We start from the raw sequence: 21,200 nt of genomic DNA, 5'->3' as shown, positions 1-21,200 counted from the left end.
CAACTTTTGTTCAATGGATCTTGCCCTAATTGCTGTGCAACTCTGAGACCTGTCAGAGTTCTGGCTCTGTCTTTTGGAAAACAGCATCCAGTTTTATGGTCTCTCGTTCAATTAATGATACATTAAGAATGAGAATTTTTAGCCTACTGGAGTCACTTTTGCTTGAGCATTAGCAGATGCATTGGTGTCTTATGTTTGTGACCTAGTTAATGGATGAGAAATCCTGCTTTTCTAAACTCTTGTTGAACACACACTGATGATAAACAGAACCCTGGAAATGAATCTTCTGAATCAGAGTTGCAGAGATTTTTGGTCTGGACTTGATACTGATAATTATAGGGGGCAAATGGGGAAGGGAGAAGGCTTGGTGAAGAGAGTTTTTCTCCAGAAAGCATGTTTGAATTCTATCAGATTTGTCAGCCTTCTCACAGCAGTTTATGTATGTTTTGTGAAAGTGTGTGGCTTTTGAAGTAGAAAGATATCTGTGATAGAGGCATTACAGAAACTTAAAAATTAACTGTGATCCTTTATTTTTATAATGGAACAAAAGCTAATCTGTCCATATTGTGATTATGAGAAACCAGTCATGGTGAAGACTAAAGGCTTTGGGAGGACCTTCTGTAAAATCTAGAGTTACGGAAGTTGTTAGAATTAAGTCTATAGATACTGCTGACAGAAAAGGAAGTTGAATAATATGCATAATTGTGCTGGGCTTGGTAAGGTTTTATTTTAGTTCGTCTTTGAAGATCTAGAATGGAAAAAAAAAGGTATTTCTAAATTAAATTTAATTTAATTCTTTAATTCTTAAATTTTTAAAGTTGGGAGTCACTGACAAAGAATCATGGGCAAAAATGTAGAAAATATCCTCAGTCAAGAAGTGTGTGTGTTAATATAATTCTAGAAGTTTACCAATTGGGTTGAGTAATTAAATCCATGTTTGTCTTGTTAGAGATTTATTTTCTTTTTCATGGTCATAGATAGATCTTGGCGACCAAGATACTTGGAAGCCAAAGTATACAGACCTTTTAATTGAAAACATGTGCTAAAAGTACCACTGTGATACTTTGCAAAGTCTTTCCTTCTGAATGATGCTATCCTCTAAGTACTTATGGTTACACATGGAATCCTCATGTGGTCCATGGGTTGTGGCCTGGTATAGAGACAAAAATGGTTCATGCATGTGGTAGATTTCTACCTCAGGAAATACTTGGTAGTCAACCTCTGCAATTATTTTTGAATCACAAGCAGAGTAGTATTTTAGGTGTTGACCTAAGGGTCACACCTTTTTATTGATCTAGGAGAAAGCATGTCTCTCCCAATTTATATTCATTCTTTCTTATACATAAATGCAGACTACGTGTTCGGTGATCTTACATGTGTGTAGAGTTTAGTAACAATGAGTGAAAGGTAGTTTCTGCTTTTTCCTGCTGTAAGCACGGTCTAGGAAAGCTAAAAGTATATGCTGAAAGGGAGGGGCTAAACCACAAATTTTTGTGGAATTGATTTTACAGATTATTTCCATACTTACTTTTGTGGAATTTTGGAGATTTTTGCTCATATTAGTTCAATACTATTCAGATGATGATATGATTTGTAAAGAATATATTTGTTATAATTATTTTTTAAATAAAGACTATATCCAGCTGAAGGTTTGTTTTGTGATTTTATGCAGTTCCTGAAAATCTTGCCAGCTTTATGATGCTTATAAAAGGTATGTTAGTGTCTAATCATATGCTATAATTGTTCTTCTAAAAATGCTTTTTTTAAATCAAAGTGGGAAAATATTGTATCATAGGATATAGAATCTTACATCCTGCTTAAAGGACCTGGATCCTACATGTCTTTTAGATACCTCTAGGGATGGTGACTCAGCCACTTCACTGGGCAGCCTGTTCCAATACTTGGCAACCTTTTTGATGAAGAAATGTTCACTAATATCCAGTCTAAACTTCCCTGGTGCAACTTGAGGTCGTTTCTTCTGCCCTAGCACTTGCTACTTGGGAGAAGAGATCGACACCCACCTTCCTGCAACCTGTTTTCATAGAATCATAGAATCATAGAATAGTTAGGGTTGGAAAGGACCTCAAGGTCATCTAGTTCCAGCACCCCTGCCATGGGGAGGGACACTTCATGCTAAAGCATGCCACGCAAGGCTTCGTCCAACCTGGCCTTGAACGCTGCCAGGGATGGAGCATTCACAGCTTCCCTGGGCAACCTATTCCAGTGCCCCACCACCCTAACAGGAAAGAATTTCTTCTTTATATTTAATCTAAACCTCCCCTGTTTAAGTTTGAATCCGTTACCCCTTGTCCTGTCACTACAGTCCCTAACGAAGAGTCCCTCCCCAGCATCCCTATAGGCCCCCTTCAGATACTGGAAGGCTGCTATGAGGTCTCCACGCAGCCTTCTGCAGTTTAAACAGCCCCAACTTTCTCAGCTTGCCTTCATACGGGAGGTGCTCCAGTCCCCTGATCAGCCTCATGGCCCTCCTCTGGACTTGTTCCAACAGTTCCATGTCCTTTTTATGTTGAGGACACCAGAACTGCACACAATACTCCAAGTGAGGTCTCACAAGAGCAGAGTAGAGGGGCAGGATCACCTCCTTCAACCTGCTGGTCACGCTCCTTTTGATGCAGCCCAGGATACGGTTGGCTTTCTGGGCTGCAAGTGCACACTGAAGCCTGCTCATGTTCATTTTCTCATTGACCAACACCCACAAGTCCTTCTCTGCAGGACTGCTCTGAATCTCTTCTCTGCCCAACCTGTAGCTGTGCCTGGGATTCCTCTGACCCAGGTGTAAAACCTTACACTTGGCATGGTTAAACTTCATAAGACTGGCATCAGCCCACCTCACAAGTGTGTCAAGGTCCCTCTGGATGGCATTCCTTCCCTCCAGGGTATCAACCTAACGACACAGCTTGGTGTCATCGGCAAACTTGCTGAGGGCACACTCAATCCCACTGTCCTTGTCACCAACAAAGATGTTGAACAACACTGATCCCTGAGGGACACCACTCATTACTGGTCTCCATCTGGACATTAAGCCATTGACCACAACTCTTTGCGTGCGGCCATCCAGCCAGTTCTTTATCCACCGAGTGGTTCACCTATTAAATTGATGTCTCTCCAATTTAGAGACAGGGATGTCAGTGTCGATCGCTTTGCATATGTCCAGGAAGATGACAACAGCTGCTCTACCCCTGTCCATCCATTCTGTAGCCCCATCGTAGAAGACCACCAGATTGGTCAGGCAGGATTTCCCCTTAGTGAAGCCATGCTGGCTGTCACCAAGCACCTTGTTGTTTTCATGTGCCTTAGCATGCCTTCCTGGAGAATCTGCTCCAAGATTTTGCCAGGTACAGAGATGAGAGCGACTGGTCTGTAATTCCCTGGGTCATCCATTTTCCCCTTCTTGAAAATGGGGGTTATATTTCCCGTTTTCCAATCATCGGGAACTTGGCCTTACTGCCTTGATTTTTCAAATATGATGGCCGGTGTTTTAGCAACTTCATTCGCCAGCTCCTTCAGGACCTGCGGCTGGATTTCATCAGGTCCCATGGATTTGTGCACGTTCAGGTTTTTAAGATGATCTCATACCAGGTCCTCTTCTACAGTGGACCCAAGGTCTTCATTCTCACAGTCCCTGCACCTGCCTTCCAAGACTTGGGTGGTGCAGTCAGAGCCTCTGCCAGTGAAGGCCAAGGCAAAGAAGTCATTAAGAACCTCAGCCTTCTCCAAATCCAGGGTATCCAGTTCTCCTGATATCTTCTGGAGAGGGCCCACGTTGTCTCTAGTCTGTCTTTTGTTTGTTATGTACCTATAGGATCCTTCTCTGTTACCTTTTACATCCCTAGCCAAGTTTAATTCTAACTGGGCCTTAGCTTTCCTAACCTGGTCCCTAGCTTCCCGGACAACATCTCCAGGCCGCCTGTCCTTGCTTCCACTTATTATAAACCTCTTTTTTCCTTTGAATTTTTCTCAGCAGTTCCTTATCCATCCAAGGAGGTCTCCTGGCCCTCCTGCTGCACTTCCTTCTAGTTGGGATGCAACACTCCTGAGCTTGTAGCAGGTGATCCTTGAATATCAACCGTCTTGTGCTCCCCTACCCTCTAGGGCCGTATCCCATGGAACCTTACTAGGCAGGTTCCTGAAGCGGCCAAAGTCTGCTCTTTTGAAGTCCAGCGCAGTGAGCTTGCTGCACGCTCTTCTCACTGTCTTGAGGATATCTAATTTGACCATCTCATGATCACTGCATCCAAGGCTGCCCTGGAGCATCACGTTTACAACAAGCCCTTCCCTGTTGGTGAGCACGAGGTCAAGCACGGCACCTCTCCTTATCAGCTCCTCTATTACTTGCAGAAGGAAGTTGTCTTCCACACAATCGAGGAACCTCCTGGATTGCTTGTGCCAGGCCGTACCGTCCTTCCAACAGATGTCAGGGTGGTTGAAGTCCCCCATGAGAGCAAGGGCCTGTGAGCATGATGAGGCTTTTCCTATCTGTCTGTAGAGCACTTCATCCACAGGTTCCTGTTGATCAGGCGGTCTGTAACAGATCCCCACAGTAATGTCTCCGATAGTTGTGTTCCCTTTAACCCTGATCCACAAACTCTGTGTTAACTGATCACCTGTCCCCAGACAGAGTTCCCTACTCTCCAGCCTTGTTTTCAGATAGTTGTAGAGAGCATTAAGGTCTCACCCGAGCCCCTGTTTCTCCATACTAAACAAGCCAGCCTCACTTTCCAGGACAAAATTACTATGATGTGTTCTGTGTTCTTTTTCTTTTTCACTATAACCTTGAAGTCTCTTCTTTAATGTGTGATTGGGCTTGCTGTTTTTGTTCAAATACAGGTGCTAACTAACTGCCATATTGTTCTTTTCATTATGTGAGCTGAAAGGCATACTGCTTCATGGTGGTAGGTATTTCCACATGTTCAGTTATATGACTGAATACACACTGTAATGTGATGGAGAACATGGGCATTTTGGTGATGCCTCCTGATAGAAGTAGGGCTTATAGCCCTTGAATGACTGGGGTGGTATTGTCTTCTACAAGTTCTTAGATGGTCTGCTTCAAGGAAAAAAATAAAAGTAGGCTTTCTTTTTTTCTGATGTAGCATAAAGTCAAAGTTTGCATCTCCTCATATGGAGAGATGTGGACGCTATATGCATTTCGCAAAACTTCATTTGTTCAAATAATATTAAATAGAACAATGTTTTCCAAAGTAGTTAATTTTCTCCTTTTTCTTAGAATTTTGAAGCTGTGTTTGCCTATTATTGTGGTTAAAAATTACTTTAACTCCAGTCACCCCAGTACAACTCAAACCAAAAATTAAGAATCATAATGTACCCCTCTCACCTTCTAATAGTGGAAAACTTAATTCAATTTCATTCTCTGAAATAATAAAAAGTTGGTATTTCTATTCTTAAAAGGTCTGTATATTGTTTACCTTTGGTTCCTGCCAGAGGTCTTATAGATGGCTCATCAAAAAAGTATAGCTTATCCAATGTTCATTAATGAGCACTCCACGTCAAGTAGCGTATTTATTAATATTTGAGGCATCTCTGGGGAAAAAAATTAGCCTTATTTCTTCCTATGTAACTAATTTATTATGGCTTTGGCAGAAACTGTTTCTTATGAAAGTCTTGTGTTAATTTTGTTACTTCAAAGATATATTTTTAAGATCATGTTTATTGTAATTACTAGTGCAGTCTAATTTTCCAAACTGAAAGACAGTCCTAAATTTCCCTCTGATTTCATGTCTTCATGGTCTTGTGATGTTAGCCTTTGCTCAATTACATACATTCCTTGTTAGATACAGGTGATAAATGCTGTAAATTTAATGCAGAATTTAGGAGCTGTTAAGAGCTTTCGTATTGAAAACTAATACAGAATAGTTTTTCTGTTACAAATGTCAAGACTTCTCGTTAAATAACAAACCACTAAGTGAATGTGAACCACATGGGTCATGCTATCTTTGTAGGAAAATTCTGCATTCAATTTTATTGAGTTGTCAGCTGCTTTAATAATAATAATAATAATAATAAAGAAAAAAAGTCTGTAGAAGATGTTCATTGCGAACAAGATACTGCTATGAGGGAAATTGCAGAATTGGAAGTTACAATAATAAAACACTAAAAGGATTGAACTCTCCATTGGTTTGAAGGATTGAGAATTACTACATCATATTTTTTCACAGTTTTGGAGGGAAAAAAAAAAAAAAAGAAAAGCACCTACATTTCAGTACCTCATTATAGCTACCATTTTTCAAGTTAATACCTGACAGATACAGTAGAAGAATTTAGATTTACTGCTGGGAAGGGAAGTTAGAATTCCTGAATCTCAAAAAAAAAAACCAAAAAAAACCCCCAAACAAGCAAAATCCAAACCAAAACCTGTACCTATTGTTTACTTTTGTTTTAACAGTGATCTTCAGTAATGTTTATATAGTTTTTCTTGCCACTGAATTCTTGGCCATAATGATGAAAAGTATTCCTCTGTCATCTATGCGTTATTAAACAGGATACTTTTAGTGCTGAGATCTCAACAAGGGGTGAAGTGAGAAATGCAAGTTGTTTGTTTGTGTTGCTGGGTTTTGTTTTTTTTGGGGGTTTGTTTGTTTGTTTTTTTTTAATCTTACAGATGCTCAAATTTATTTTAGTTTCCATTATGCTGTACATTCATATTCTTGTCTTTCTTTGGGTTATGTATTTTATAAGATATGCGTATTCTGTAATCAACAATTTTTAATAAACTACTTAGCTGGTTAGAACTTTGTGATAAAGAAATTTATCATCAGTTCTGCTCTTTTTCACTGATATTCCCAGTATATATGCTTCTTAAATGGTGACTTTTATGTTATTGTTGTGTTTTATTTTTAAAACTGATAGTTATCTTGGCTTTTTGGAGCCTACAGTTTTGACAAAAGATCTTGGTATGTCCGTTGGGTAGGTGCATTTCACAAAAGTTCTTGTGGCCTATGTTAAGCTGGCGTTCAGGGTTTGGTGACTGTTTTCTGTAGGAAAGCTTGCAGGCATCTTAGATATGCACAACTGTCTGTGTTTCAATACATTCATCATGCGTTATCGCCAGTCATAGAGAAGAAAGGCCTGAGTAACCTGATATGAATGCAGTGCTGAACCTGCTTTGAGCTTGGATTGAATGACCTGCTGCCCTGAATTCTGGCTTAAATTATTCTGTGCTCTGAAGAATACAAACTTGTTGATAAGATCTACTGAAAATGCAGTGGCTTACATATTCATAACCCATGAGAAGTTTCCTTCTTTTCACAAGAATGTGACTGGGGAGCTTCTCTAGCATTTTAGGACACGGATGTCTTGAGAACTATAGTGTTTTGGAAATGGGCTGGGCTTGATGACCTACTGTGTCTTTTCCAACCATAACTTTGTAATTTTGAGGTTGACTTCTTGTTGCCCAATTTTACAGTTACTTAATTTTAGTATCAGGCATATTTTAAGAGACCACATTTAGTCATAGTAAGACTGTGTGGATTGTTTTGTCTTCTTGTGTTATTTCTTAAATCCTTCTGAGGATTGTCAGCACTTAATGTATTCTTTCCTGTTCTGATACTACAAATAATGTTGCTAGTCTGTGAGGAAAAAAGTCTGATTATCTGTTTTGGAATAGATGAGTGATTAAAAAATGCTGCTTCCAAAATTGTTGCAGTGCTGTCTGAGGTGTTAAGCTAGTGCTGCTGTTTTCGAATACCAGAGCTGCATCCATCACCAGAATAAAGGGTGGAATTTGGCATTGTTACCAATTAAGTTTATAATAAATTATTCAAACATTTTTTAGAGATGAATGCACACGTACTTCTGAGGGCTGTGAAAGACTCCTAACTGAAAATAAACTTGATCAATTTCTTTCTAAATGCATCGGTGTGGCCCTGTTCCCTTATCCCTGCAGAAAGCTCCCTTTTTATCCAAGAAGAGATATCTTTTGGGAAAGACATCTAGTAAGAGCTCTTGCACTAATACTCTTTGAAGAGAACACCTCAGCCTTTGAGTTTTGACTGCATCCCTCAGTACTTAAACAGGCTTTCTATCCTAATTTGCTGCCTGTTTACTTGTGATACATGTATTTGCCAGCTTACAGCAAACAAAGCATGCAAACCAGTCAGGATTTCTTTTTGATGGACTGGAAACATAGCTTTGTCTTTGAAAACAGAGGTATGTGTGCATGTATGAACATATATTATACATAAACAAATAGCAAATATTTCTTCCTAGCTGGTTGACAATCACTTAGCCGAAGAACTGGAAATAAAAGGATTAGCAGTTAGACAAGAAAACATTATAGATACTACTGAGTGTTAACTTGGAGTCTGTTTCTCTTGTTCTATTTAAATGATGTATGAAATAATTCATAGATTAATCATGTTATTACAGCCATGAAAGGTATTAAAATTTGTAAAGTAATCTTAGGTCAAAATACTTTAGTGGTCATTATCAGACAGAAAACGTATATGCAATGTAATAACAAAGATGATGGAATCAGTAGCAGGCTCTTCTCCAGTTTTATTTCTGCCCTACACACTTTTTTTCTATTAAAAGTTACTTCTATTTCATGTATACATGGGTTCTTATAAATTTTCTTGCAGGATTTCCTGGAAATCCTTACTAGTATTTAACATACATTTTGCCTACAGAGGCTTCTGTCTTTTACTGCCTTCTGTCAGTGCTGCATTTGACAAATGAAATGAATTAATCACTTCTTAGAATATTGTTTTTCATATTTCATCAATGTTGTTATTAAAAAGTCTCTCCATTTAAAGGTCTTTTCCAACCTAGCTGATTCATAGAATCATAGAATAGATGCACACAATACTCCAGGTGAGGTCTCACAAGAGCAGAGTAGAGGGGCAGGATCACCTCCTTCAACCTGCCGGTCACGCTCCTTTTGATGCAGCCCAGGATACAGTTGGCTTTCTGGGCTGCAAGCGCACACTGAAGCTGTCTCATGTTCACTTTCTCATTGACCAACACCCACAAGTCCTCCTTCTCCGCAGGGCTGCTCTGAATCTCTTCTCTGCCCAGCCTGTAGCTGTGCCTGGGATTGCTCCGACCCAGGTGTAGGACCTTGCACTTGGCATGGTTAAACTTCATAAGACTGGCATCAGCCCACCTCACAAATGTGTCAAGGTCCCTCTGGATGGCATTCCTTCCTTCCAGGATATCAGCCGAACCACACAGCTTGGTGTCATCGGCAAACTTGGTCCCAACACCGATGCCTGAGGGACACCACTCGTTACTGGTCTCCATCTGGACATTGAGCCATTGACCACAACTCTTTGCGTGCGGCCATCCAGCCAGTTCTTTATCCCCCGAGTGGTCTATCCATCAAATTGATGTCTCTCCAATTTAGAGACAAGGATGTCGTGTGGGACAGTGTCGAATGCTTTGCACAAGTCCAAGTAGATGACATCAACTGCTCTACCCCTGTCCATCAGTTCTGTAGCCCCATCATAGAAGGCCACCAAACAGGTCAGGCAGGATTTCCCTTTAGTGAAGCCATGCTGGCTGTCACCAAGCACCTTGTTGTTTTTCATGTGCCTTAGCATGCCTTCCAGGAGAATCTGCTCCAAGATTTTGCCAGGCACAGAGATGAGAGCGACTGGTCTGTAATTCCCTGGGTCATCCATTTTCCCCTTCTTGAAAATGGGGGTTATATTTCCCTTTTTCCAGTCATCGGGAACTTCACCTGACTGCCATGATTTTTCAAATATGTCATAGTTGATTTTTCTAATATGTCATATTTGATTCTATTATTCTGTGATTTTTAACATGCCTTTCCAAAATTGCTTTAAATCCTGTTGCACTCCACTGAACTTGTTCCAGTTTGTTTTTCAAAGCACAGTGCTGAATATGGAATATACTTTCTCTGGCTGAGGCATAACCAGTTCTGAGATAATGGGAATAATGTCTTGCTTTTGGGAAAGAAAATCTGCTGCAGTCCTTTGAAGGAGCTTTGTGTAAAGTCGGTAGGAGCTGTTGATGTGATATATAGTGTATAGTTTAAATATCTTTTTGCCTTTCGAAAGCCTGCCTTTCTCCAACTGACTGCTCTGATTGGTACTTAAATGCTACAATTTATATAGCTACAATTGCAGTAGCTATATAAATCACCTGTCTGTTATGAATGGCATTTAATAGTAGGGAGCATGAATATGTTGAGTTCTTGCTTGTTTGCACACTGCTGTCTGCAATGTTCTATCTATACAAATTCCATTGCTATTGATTGTGTTCTCATGTGGGTTTTTCTTGAGTTGTATATTAAAGTGCTGAATGTTGATGGAATGCATGAATGTTTGACTGGTTAAGGTTGACATTGATACTATAAATACAAAAGATGCCCAACTATATTATTTCTTTCTTAAGAAATAAAACAGCACAAACCCTCTTGCAGTAAAAAGATATTTAGTTCTTTTACCACATACGAATATTGGACAATAATTTATCCAGATTTGTGTGCTTACATTGTGATAGTGGCAGTTTAAACTAGAGTCACCAGTAAGAACTTGGAAATTAATTTGTTAAATTTTGGAAGATGTGATTGAAGTATTTCTTGGGGGTGATTTTCAGCACTGGATATCAGATGAAGTGTCTCCTTCTGAGATTCTAATACTTGACTTTGGAGATTTCCTCCAAACCCTTTGAATTCTTTCTCTGAGTAAGTGCTTTCACAGTAATAAAATTTTCTCTAGCCTAAAGTTTATTTTAACTGAAGTCAATTAACTTTATGAACATTTTCACATTCTGTAAAACTTAAAGGTTTTTTTTGATCATCCTTCACTTGTATATCAGAAAGATATTTTTCTTTTTAAATACAATATAATATCTTTGTTTAAACAGCCATGTGTATCTTGAATTACTTTCATTAGCTAAGTAACTTATCCTGCATTTTTGTAAAAGGAACTGCAGTTTAACTATAAATATATGAAAATGCCACAGAATTCGGGGCTACAACTCAAAAATGCTGATCAGTTTGTAAAATCTAAATCAGTCCTTCCATGAAACCTAGGGAAGGACCTCTGTGGTAGCAGAAAAATTTCCAGAAATTCACCACAGTCTTTTTCTAAGTTGCAGTTTGTGCTGATGTTGCCAGACAGCTGAGAGATGGGAAAAGCAGGAAATCTTCTGATTTAATCACAGTGCTGATTTGCAAAAGCAGTTTAACAATGGAAAATATTTTTATATTTTAAATCATAAAGACAGAACTATGAAGTACATGGTAGATTGCAACTGCATTAAATTGGATTGTTTTCATTACTAATGAAGTCTTCATTTTTGAATCTGATGGTCAGAAATCCTACTTCCTTGACTACTTTGTGTGTTTGCTTTTATTTTGTCTGTTTGGTTTTTTATTTGTTTTTTTCCTTGTTTGTTTCATACTTGAGGGCAATAAATACAGCTTTTAAAGTACAATCTTTCTGGTTTCCTGTCTTGGAAAGCTATTTCTACATTTTTTCTTTCAAAAGATTTTTGACAATACTGGCGGGCAGTGCTTATCTTTTCCCTTGAAGATATTAAAATTCTATCATAAAACACCCAATGTTTTCAATTATATTGATAAATAAAAATTGCTTTTTAAGAGACATCTTGTAGTCCTAGCCCTTGCATCTTCCTTGTGAAAAAGTTTTTATTTAGGTTCCTTGATCTTTTGAAGAACTTGCAAATTAGGAAGACTTCAGGTAACTTATGAAGAGGAGTACTTGAATGAAAGACTGAATACTCATTTCCAAATGAGTAGGTGATGAGGTTAAGAAGAGCACATAGATGAGCTATATAGCAGTTGTAATCAAGCAAAAGGTCTCTACTCATCTATAATTTAACTGAAGAACATAATACATGAGTCATTTTGTCATTTGACTTCTAGTTGATCATAATATCATCACATTCCTCTTATGAGACTGACCAATGAAATATAGCCATATTCCTGCAGTGTAGAGCATTGTATTACTTCGTACTGCTGGGCTTTTATGATGTGACAACAATGAGTTCTTTTACCTTGCTTTGCCTTTTAAAGCTAACAACATACCTTTGGTTTTGCAGGTTTTGTTGGTATTTTATGAGTAAATAGGATATAACAATTTAATGGTTTTTCTTTTTTTTTTTTTTTTTTTAATCAAGATTTCTGCTATATTCTGATTCCAGTTGAAAAATGGATGACGATGACTTTGGAGGATTTGAGGTATGCTGCTTGGATGACTTACTTTTTAAATATAACTATTTTTAAAGATATTTATAGCGTGTTATAAAATACGTATTTTTCTTTTCGTGTGTGCTTCTAGGCAGCAGAGAGTTATGAGTTTGGAAATGGTGAAAAGCAGACTACTTCCCCTGCTATTGCTTGGGCAGCATTTCCTACAGGTATTGATAAAATCACTATAAAAAACTCTTAATAATGTATTGCTGTCTTTCTGTATTCACTGTAAATATTAGTATTCAGAAGGGTGAAAGAATAATTAAACAATGAAAGAATAGGAAGTGGTGAAAACCTAGCATAGTAATGTTTCTGGGTAATTATTTTGGGAAGCTGCACAGAGTTAAACTTTCTTGAGCAATGAAAGAGAAGTACATTTTATCCAGTTCAAAGGCTGATTGGCATCTCATGGGAAGAAGAAACAGAACTTTGTCACTCAAATGGTATTTCTGCTTTTGAGTATGGAAAGTCTGTTGCAAATGAATGGAAAACATACAAAAAGTAAACTTAAAAGTAGGGTTTGAACATGTTTCTTCCTCCATTATGTTTCTTTGATTGTGCTGAAGTCTTTTAGTTGGTTGGGGGGGAGGATCATCTTCTTTTATTTAAATTTTTAAAGTTACAAAATATATTAGACATCCTTTATCTTACGCAGAAGCTGAAACATTATGGAGCTATTTTTTTAATTTATGGAAATGCCCAGTGCATGTCTGGATTTTAAGAAATTAATAAAAGGTCATAGATAGTGGATAAATGTACAGTATCAGCAGCACTAAAAGACTGAGGAGGTGTTAATTGCCAGTTGATCTTTGTTCTGAGAATTTAGTCTCAGTTTCACTACTTTTGCAGAAAGAAGCATTGCTTTAGTAGCATTGAATAAAAAAGCCCCACACATTTTATTCTTTGGTCAGGAACTAAAGATTTCTAACTCTTATTATATAATTATGCTGAATAAATTAAGCAAAATAATTATAATTTTAAAAATAAGACAAGGGTTTGTGTCAATACGAAATCCCCATAAATCAGAATCTTCAAATGGTTTGTTTATTTCTGGTGCTACTGGCTTTCATCCATTCCAGAATAGTTTTATTTGTTGCCAAAATAAAAGAAAACTAATAAAAAGCAAGTAAGATTTGCAAGAGGTAGCAGGATCGATGCCTGCATTCTCCAACCTAGCTGATTCTATGATTCTATGAAAATAAGGAAACTGTATTTTCCCAAATAACTTTATTATTCAGTTTTGTCATTTTGACTGTCAATACTCAAAAATCCGTAAATCCATTATCATATTTGAATGTGTTTAAATTAAATCCAATATAGCTGTGTGGTGCCTTATAATGAAGTCTAATTTATATCTAGTGAGGCACGTACAATTTAAATTATTTGGAAGTAACGTGGAAGTTTTTTGTATGATTTGTGAGTGACACAGAAGTCTTGGCTTAAGTTGTACCAAGATATTTAAAAGAAAACGCCTTGCATTCAGAGTATCTTACTAATGTGAAACCGTTTATGTGATTTTTCCATGCAAATGTTGCTGTGAATAATTTAACTTATTGCAAGGGGCAAGAAATTAATAGCATCAATCAAAATGCTTGTTAGGCATTGACTTGTAAGTTAATGTTTGTCTGCCCAATGTTATTTATATTTATATATAAATTGTTCTTGTCTTACCCTAGCAATTTTTCAGTCAGTAAAGTTTGCTGAAAAATGTAAGAAACTCAAATGTATTACGGTGCTATCAAGTGTGATACCATTATATACACTCAAGATACGGTGAACTTTATGGAGTCATAAATTTTCTGCATCCTTAATATTTGTAAAATGTAGAGTTACAAAGCAACACTTTAACCTGTTGCAGTATTTCTCAGCATGAAAGAAAAAATCAGATATTATTTCTAGAGCCCCAGTGTTGATTACAGTGAGGAATTTTGCCCTTTAATTTTGTCTTGAGATTCTTGCTATCTATTTGAAAGTTGATTTCACTTTTTCAATAAGCTTAAAGCATGATAGAATGTTTATTGGTATGTGCAAATATTTTTTTTTCTGTGCATTTTTCTGTGCACTCCAAATCGAAAAATGTTTTTTAATTGTGGTTGGTGCTTCACAAGGCGAGAAAAATTAGAATTTATACAGCAGAAATATACCGTTCTTTCCCCTTCTACTAGGACAACTACCAGAAAGCATGCACCTCTATTCCATTATGTTTATCTAGCAATGTCACCTAATAGAAAAATTTTATTCGGGTTTTATTCTAAATGATAAAAGTGAGAAAAAAAATCTGTTTACTTTTTAATCTTTTCAGGGTTTCAAGTTTTAATTGGAACCCATTATATAAAATGCTGTATAAACATTGAAACAGAGAGTAGGGCTGGTCCAAACACATCAGCTCTGTGAGATAGTATGCATTATGAGTATGGAGGAATGAGGAAGTAGTGAAAGAAAAAAACACATGTGTAGTGGGGTTACTTAGATGTCTTTGCTACTACTGTTAGCAAAGTCCAAAGAACCAGCTGTTATTTTGGATCTATTCCTTCTGATTGCTTATCTGCGATAGAAATGAGCAATCCTTCTTACTTAGTGTCATTATCTTTGTGATGGATTTCCTTTTTTCTGTCCAGCCTTAATATGAGGAAGTGCTAAGAAGAATCACTGTTGTACACCCATCATCTGGACTTTGGAGAGATGTGAGGGACCTACTCAGACATCACTGTTTTCTTAGTTTGTGTTTGTAAAGTTCAAAGAGAGCCAACCAACAAAACACTTTGAGAATAAAAAGTTGATCTTTGGAAAGATGAGATCTGTCTATGAACAGTGACAGAGTACGAAGCCATATGTTTAATCCTCAGATTTAAACATCATTCAGAACAAAAATAAGTTTTTAAGAATTCTAAAATAAATTATGGAATATTCTAGTGTCTTATCACTGGTCCTCCTGGATAGCAGAAGAATTTAAGAGGCTCTCTGTATTAATTATTATGAGTGATGTCAGTTCTCATTTCAATAAGCATGCACTGGAGTATTGAAGTGCCTGTTTTTATTTTTAATTTGCATGGCTTGAAAGGTGCTGTTTTCAGCTGTTTTATTGAAATAGTTGTTTTCAGTTCTTTTCATATTTTTTTTTTTTTCTGCAGAATACTAACATCTTGATTTGGGAGGGGTAATGGAGGGGTGGAAAATAGTAGGAAACTAAAATATCCATAAGGAGATGGAGGAAACTCGTTTCATTCTTTGCCATGATTGGACAGGTACAGAGGTCTTTGTTGAGAATGAAATACAGCCTCATTTAACTCTGGAAAGGTCATTTTCTTTTGCTAACATTTGCATTACTTGGGGTATACGGCTTTTCAAATGAGTTGGGTAACTTTTCAGATTTGACGATCTGAAATAGTTAAAAGATTGTCTTGTTGCATGTTTATTAGAATACATATCACCTCCCTCTCTCTCTTCGTTACAGCTGCCAAACTGCTTTAAAAGACAGTTATATTGCCTGAATATTTTGGCAGTTTTATGGAAACCCAAGTCTTAAAAAAACCAATACATGGCTGATGAGAATGAGTTCTCAGTTTTGTTTGTCTCTGTTATGTTGTGTAGTCATTGAATACTGAAAGATTTGTTTTTGAGGTTCAACTAGATGGTTGCTGTGTTGTAAACTTTTGGTAGCTGTATATAAGTTCTACTTTAATAAGAAGTTAGGAAATAAAATTAGTATTTCCATATGGCCTTCGATTTATGTTGTTGCAATATTGAATGTAATTACTTATTTTCTGGAGTAGTTTGGCTTTGGAAGATTCAAATATGGGGAAGAGCTTTCTGCTGTGAACTACAACAAATCGTCTTGAAAGTACATTAAAGTGTTGTTTCTTTCCTTTCTGTATATTGTTGTAAACTGGTGTGTGTAAAGAAGCAGCCAAATGTTTCCTGTTGGTAGGAGGACATTCATGCTTGTTGAAGTCAACAGAGAACTTGTTGTCACCTTATGTAGGCATGTACTTGTTGATTCTAATGCCATAACAGATGTGGAAATGTGCTTCATTCTGGTAAATCAGTGATCTGCAAATACAGTGATTGAAAGTGTTGGTTTTGGAAAGGGAAAGATTGGGAAATTTGCTTAAGAGAAAAAAAGGGAAAATCGCTAAGGAAACTACTAAAGCTCCTACAGCTTTGCAGATACTATGCATGCCATCTGAGACACATTTATTATTGGCATATTGGGTGTCAACTGATATCTATTAATGTATCCCTCTACTCATTCTTCAAGCAATTTAACCCTTTCTAGTAGTTCTCCATTTACATTGAGCGAAAAGCAGTGTAAGTACTGAAAATACTTTGTCTAATTGGGATTATATTTATTAGTTGATGCTTTTTCGTTTCATAGGAAAAGAAGAATTTTTAACAGAATCTGCTGCTCTTCCTTCATAAATTGTTTTTCACTGATTTTAATGATTAATTTTAATGAGTGTTACGTATGTCTTTTAGAATGCACGTGACATATTCTGTTTTGTGCTATTTTGCTGTGTATTGGCAAAGTAAATTGGTTGATATTTGTAAACCTGGTAATTTTCAGTTTATTTTTCCCTAAGATGTTTATTCAGCATTATGCAGGCTGTAGATCCCTGTGTTCTAGCTCTGACATTACAGCTGACAGAAATTCCTGCCTTGTAGAATACGGTTTTCTGTCTCTTACGGTTGTGCTTGAGCAACTGTGTGGCCCTGGGATTTAAGCAGATCAGTGAAATTTGGATACACAAACCCAGTCTATATGAATGTTAGTTTTAACTGAAAATGTTCAGTGGTACAATTTACAGTGTGTACAGTATAATTTAAAGGCTCATTGAATTCTGTCATCAAAGACATGGGTAGTTGAGGATGGAAATACAGTTTTTGTCTCCAGTGTTTTTTTATTTTTAACAGCTGAAACCTGCATGTGGGAGAAGTGTACTACAAGTAGTTTGCAACGTTCCACAAAAGTATGTGAAAGAATTATTATATGGTCTGTTGCTCATGCCTCTGATGACATATCATCTGTTAATTGCTGGATATAAATAACATCCAATCAGTAAACGTTACTCATGTTTATTTGTTCAGTGGTAGATTTCATATCTAATGCCTTCAGTCTGAAGCTCAGTATGAAGTATGGAATGTGATCTAATAGTTCATGTTCATCTGTATTTTGTTTTCAGAATTTCTGATTCCCCATGATTTTAGTAATTGTTTGAGCTTCGTTACTAAGATAAAGATACAGATTTTTTTCTTGTGTGAGCAAGATTCCAGGCTGTTACTGATCTCTTCTATTGGTTCGGTCAGTTCTTACATACAAACCTATTATAGAGTATTCTTAATACTGGGAAATCAATAGTGTATGACTGTGTATCATAGCAGGTGGTGCAGCAGTTGGAGAGGATTTGTAAGTGGTGCTGAGAAGCCAATATTCATACTACATGTGCTTCAGGAGTTTTATTTCAGACTAGTGTTATCTTGGTGCTGTGGACTTGAATGTCCATTAGTTGTTGGAGTCCAGTCAGACATTTTTATCAGAGGCAAGTTTTCATTTTGGGAGTTCTGAAACTGTTCCATTATGATAACTAAAGCATGGCAAGCAAGAAATGATGGAGGGGTCATCTTCAAAGCCAAGTTTTGAGTTGAACTAAAATGCTAATGCAATTTCACCAATATATACACAAGAGGAATGAATTAAGTGAGCTTGAATTACAGACATAGAATTGCATGTAATTCTAGGAATGTCTAATTTATGAATCCTGAGCACTGCTGAAAGTGAAAAGAAGGTTTTGTGAAAAAGATGTTTGAATGATACCTTGGAGAGTTGCTGCCTTTTCTTGTCTTCTGCAAGATCATGTATTTAGCTGAGTAATTTTAAACCATGGCATTCAGAGGTGGTCACCAATTGTTGCTCTTCATTTCCCAGACTTTATTTTGCCAACTTCAGAGGTGGGTTTTTGTTTCTGCTTTTTCTTCCCCCTCAAAATGTGAAGCATTCATTACAATAACTGGAATCACTGAAAACTTGATTCCACATAAAACTGTACTATCTAAAAAATAAAGTCTTATATCTAGTATGGATGCCGCTGAATATATGAATACCTTAAGTTTTAGTCTCTGTGAGTCTCCATTCCTCATCTGTATCCAGACTCAGTTTCTAGTTTTATTTCTGTGATAAATTATTTAAATGTGAACTATGTTATGGTCATCATCACCAAAGGATGAATGCTAACACCACAAAGATCAGTGTCATGCTAGTTTTGTCACGGTGAGTTGATGGTTTTAGGAAAAGGAACAGCTTGTCTGCTCAGTCAGAATTGCCTGGTGCATTATTTTAGTTGGTTTTACCTCTGTTGGAAATTGATTTCAAACTAAAATTCAGTATATTAAATGATAGGATAGAACAGAGACATAATTGGTGTTTCTAGAAGCAAAAAGGTTATCTTCTCTATCATCTCACTGCTATTTGAACTATCAGAGTATGTAATGGTTAGAGGAAGCTGCTTTGTAGGGGGAGGAGGGGAGCACAGCCTCAGATGTCCAATTTCCAATTCTGGAGAAGAGTTTGCTGTTAAAGATACAGTTGTGTCACCATACTTAGTTTTGTCCTGTTTACCTAAACTGGTTCCTGTTCTGTTTGCTGAAATACTGCCCTATAGGATTTTCATCCAAGTATCCAGAATCTGCTCAAATGTGTTTTTCCTCACCTGTTTTCTCCATGTTCGAATCTACTATTGCTGCAATTAGCACACTGTCTTGTGGTCTATTTCCTTTCTTCTTTTTCTTAGATGAGGTTTGTGTGTTCCTCTCTGTTAATTTGAATACCAGAACTGGGAGATAAAGAAGATGGGACTCAGAGCATCTGGATTCAAGGATTAGTGTGTCCTTCTGAATGCTTTTAGGTCAACATACACACTTATTTGCACTGTGTTATGCATACTTCTGCAGTATTAAAGAGATATTGACAGGTTCAGCCTTGCTTCAGGCTAATGGAATCTCTTATGTTTTACCAGATTTGTAACAATAATGTGAACTGCTTTTTCTAAAGCAATTGGACATACCTATTTGTCTACTGCGAGTAGCTATATATGAAAAGTTGCAGGGCATTGATATTAAATTAAAAATGTAGATTCATAGAATCACAAAATAGTTAGGGCTGGAAAGGAACTTAAGATCATCCAGTTCCAACCCCCTTACCATGGGCAGGGATACCTCACATTAAACCACCTCACCCAAGGCTTTGTCTACCCCACCAGGGATGGAGCATTCACAGCTTCCTTGGACAACCCATTCCAATGCCTCACCACCCTCACAGTAAAGAACTTCTTCCTTATATCCAATCTAAACTTCCCCTGTTTAAGTTTTAACCCATTACCCCTTGTCCTATCACTACAGTCCCTAATGAAGAGTCCCTCCCCAGCATCCTTATAGGCCCACTTCAGACACTGGAAGGCTGCTATGAGGTCTCCACACAGTCTTCTCTTCCCTCAGGCTTCCCCAACTTTCTCACCCTGTCTTCATACAGGAGGTACTCCAGTCCCCTGATCATCCTCGTGGCCCTCCTCTGGACTTGTTCCAACAGTTCCATGTCCTTTCAATGTTGAGGACACCAGAACTGCACACAATACTCCAAGTGAGGTCTCACGAGAGCAGAGTAAAGGGGCAGGATCACCTCCTTCGACCTGCTGGTCACGCTCCTTTTGATGCAGCCCAGGATACATTTGGCTTTCTGGGCTGCAAGCGCACACTGTCGGCTCATGTTCATTTTCTCATTGACCAACACCTCCAAGTCCTTCTCCGCAGGGCTGCTCTGAATCTCTTCTCTGCCCAACCTGTAGTTGTGCCTGGGATTATCCCGACCCAGGTATCAGACTTTGCACTTGTTATGGTTAAATTTCATGAGGTTGGCATCAGCCCGCCTCACAAGCGTGTCGAGGTCCCTCTGGATGGCATTCCTTCCCTCCAGGGTATCAACTGAACAACACAACTTGATGTCATCGGCAAACTTGCTGAGGGCGCACTCAATCCCAGTGTCCATGTCACTGACCAGTCATGTTAAACAAGACTGGTGCCTACACCAACCCCTGAGGGACACCACTCGTTACTGGTCTCCATCTGGACATTAAGCCATTGACCACAACTCTTTGCATGCGGCCATCCAGCCAGTTCTTTATCCACTGAGTGCTTCACCTATCAAATTGATGTCTCTCCAATTTAGAGACAAGGATGTCAGCGTCAATCGCTTTGCATACGTCCAGGAAGATGACATCAGCTGCTCTACCCCTGTCCATCAGTTCCATAGCCCCATCATAGAAGACCCCCAAATTGGTCAGGCAGGATTTCCCCTTAGTGAAGCCATGCTGGCTGTCACCAAGCACCTTGTTGTTTTTCATGTGCCTTAGCATGCCTTCCTGGAGAATCTGCTCCAAGATTTTGCCAGGTACAGAGATGAGAGCGACTGGTCTGTAATTCCCTGGGTCATCCATTTTCCCCTTCTTGAAAATGGGGGTTATATTTCCCGTTTTCCAATCATCGGGAACTTGACCTGACTGCCAAGAATTTTCAGATATGATGGACAGGGGCTGAGCAACTTCATTCGCCAGCTCCTTCAGGGCCCGCGGATGGATCTCATCAGGACCCATGGACTTGTGCACGTTCAGGTTCTTAAGATGGTCTTGAACCAGATCCTCTCCTACAGTGGGCTCATTCTCACAGTCCCTGCACCTGCTTTCCAAGACTTGGGCGGTGTGGTCAGTGGGTGGCATTTGTCAGTGAAGACTGAGGCAAAGAAGTCATTAAGAAACTCAGCCTTCTTCAAATCAAGGGTATCCAATTCCTCTGATATCTTCTGGAGAGGCCCACATTGCCTCTATTCTGTCTTTTGTTTGCTATGTACCTGTAGAATCCCTTCCTGTTATCCTTCAGATCCCTAGCCAAGTTTAATTCTAACTGGGCCTTAACTTTCCTAACCTGGTCCCTAGCT

General features: G+C 38.1%; 1 protein-coding gene across 4 annotated transcripts in view; it reads left to right on the top strand.

Annotated features, from left to right (window-relative positions):
- The window catches only part of CCDC91 (coiled-coil domain containing 91), a 121,295-nt gene that overhangs the window by 20,228 nt on the left and 79,867 nt on the right, over window positions 1–21,200 (top strand). For all 4 annotated transcript variants that reach the window (XM_057426258.1, XM_057426274.1, XM_057426249.1 and 1 more), the window contains exons 2-3: window positions 12,148–12,208; window positions 12,309–12,387. In XM_057426258.1, coding sequence (XP_057282241.1) covers window positions 12,179–12,208; window positions 12,309–12,387 — 109 coding nt within the window. In that variant the 5' untranslated portion in view covers window positions 12,148–12,178. The remainder of the gene's footprint in view (window positions 1–12,147; window positions 12,209–12,308; window positions 12,388–21,200) is intronic.

Source organism: Pezoporus wallicus, unplaced genomic scaffold (genome assembly GCF_028554395.1).
Source record: "Pezoporus wallicus isolate ANWC-B61680 ecotype Strahan unplaced genomic scaffold, APGP_CSIRO_Pwel_v1 scaffold_3294, whole genome shotgun sequence".
In the NCBI taxonomy this organism is placed as follows: domain Eukaryota; kingdom Metazoa; phylum Chordata; class Aves; order Psittaciformes; family Psittacidae; genus Pezoporus; species Pezoporus wallicus.
This window is presented reverse-complemented; position numbering and strand designations above follow the sequence as displayed.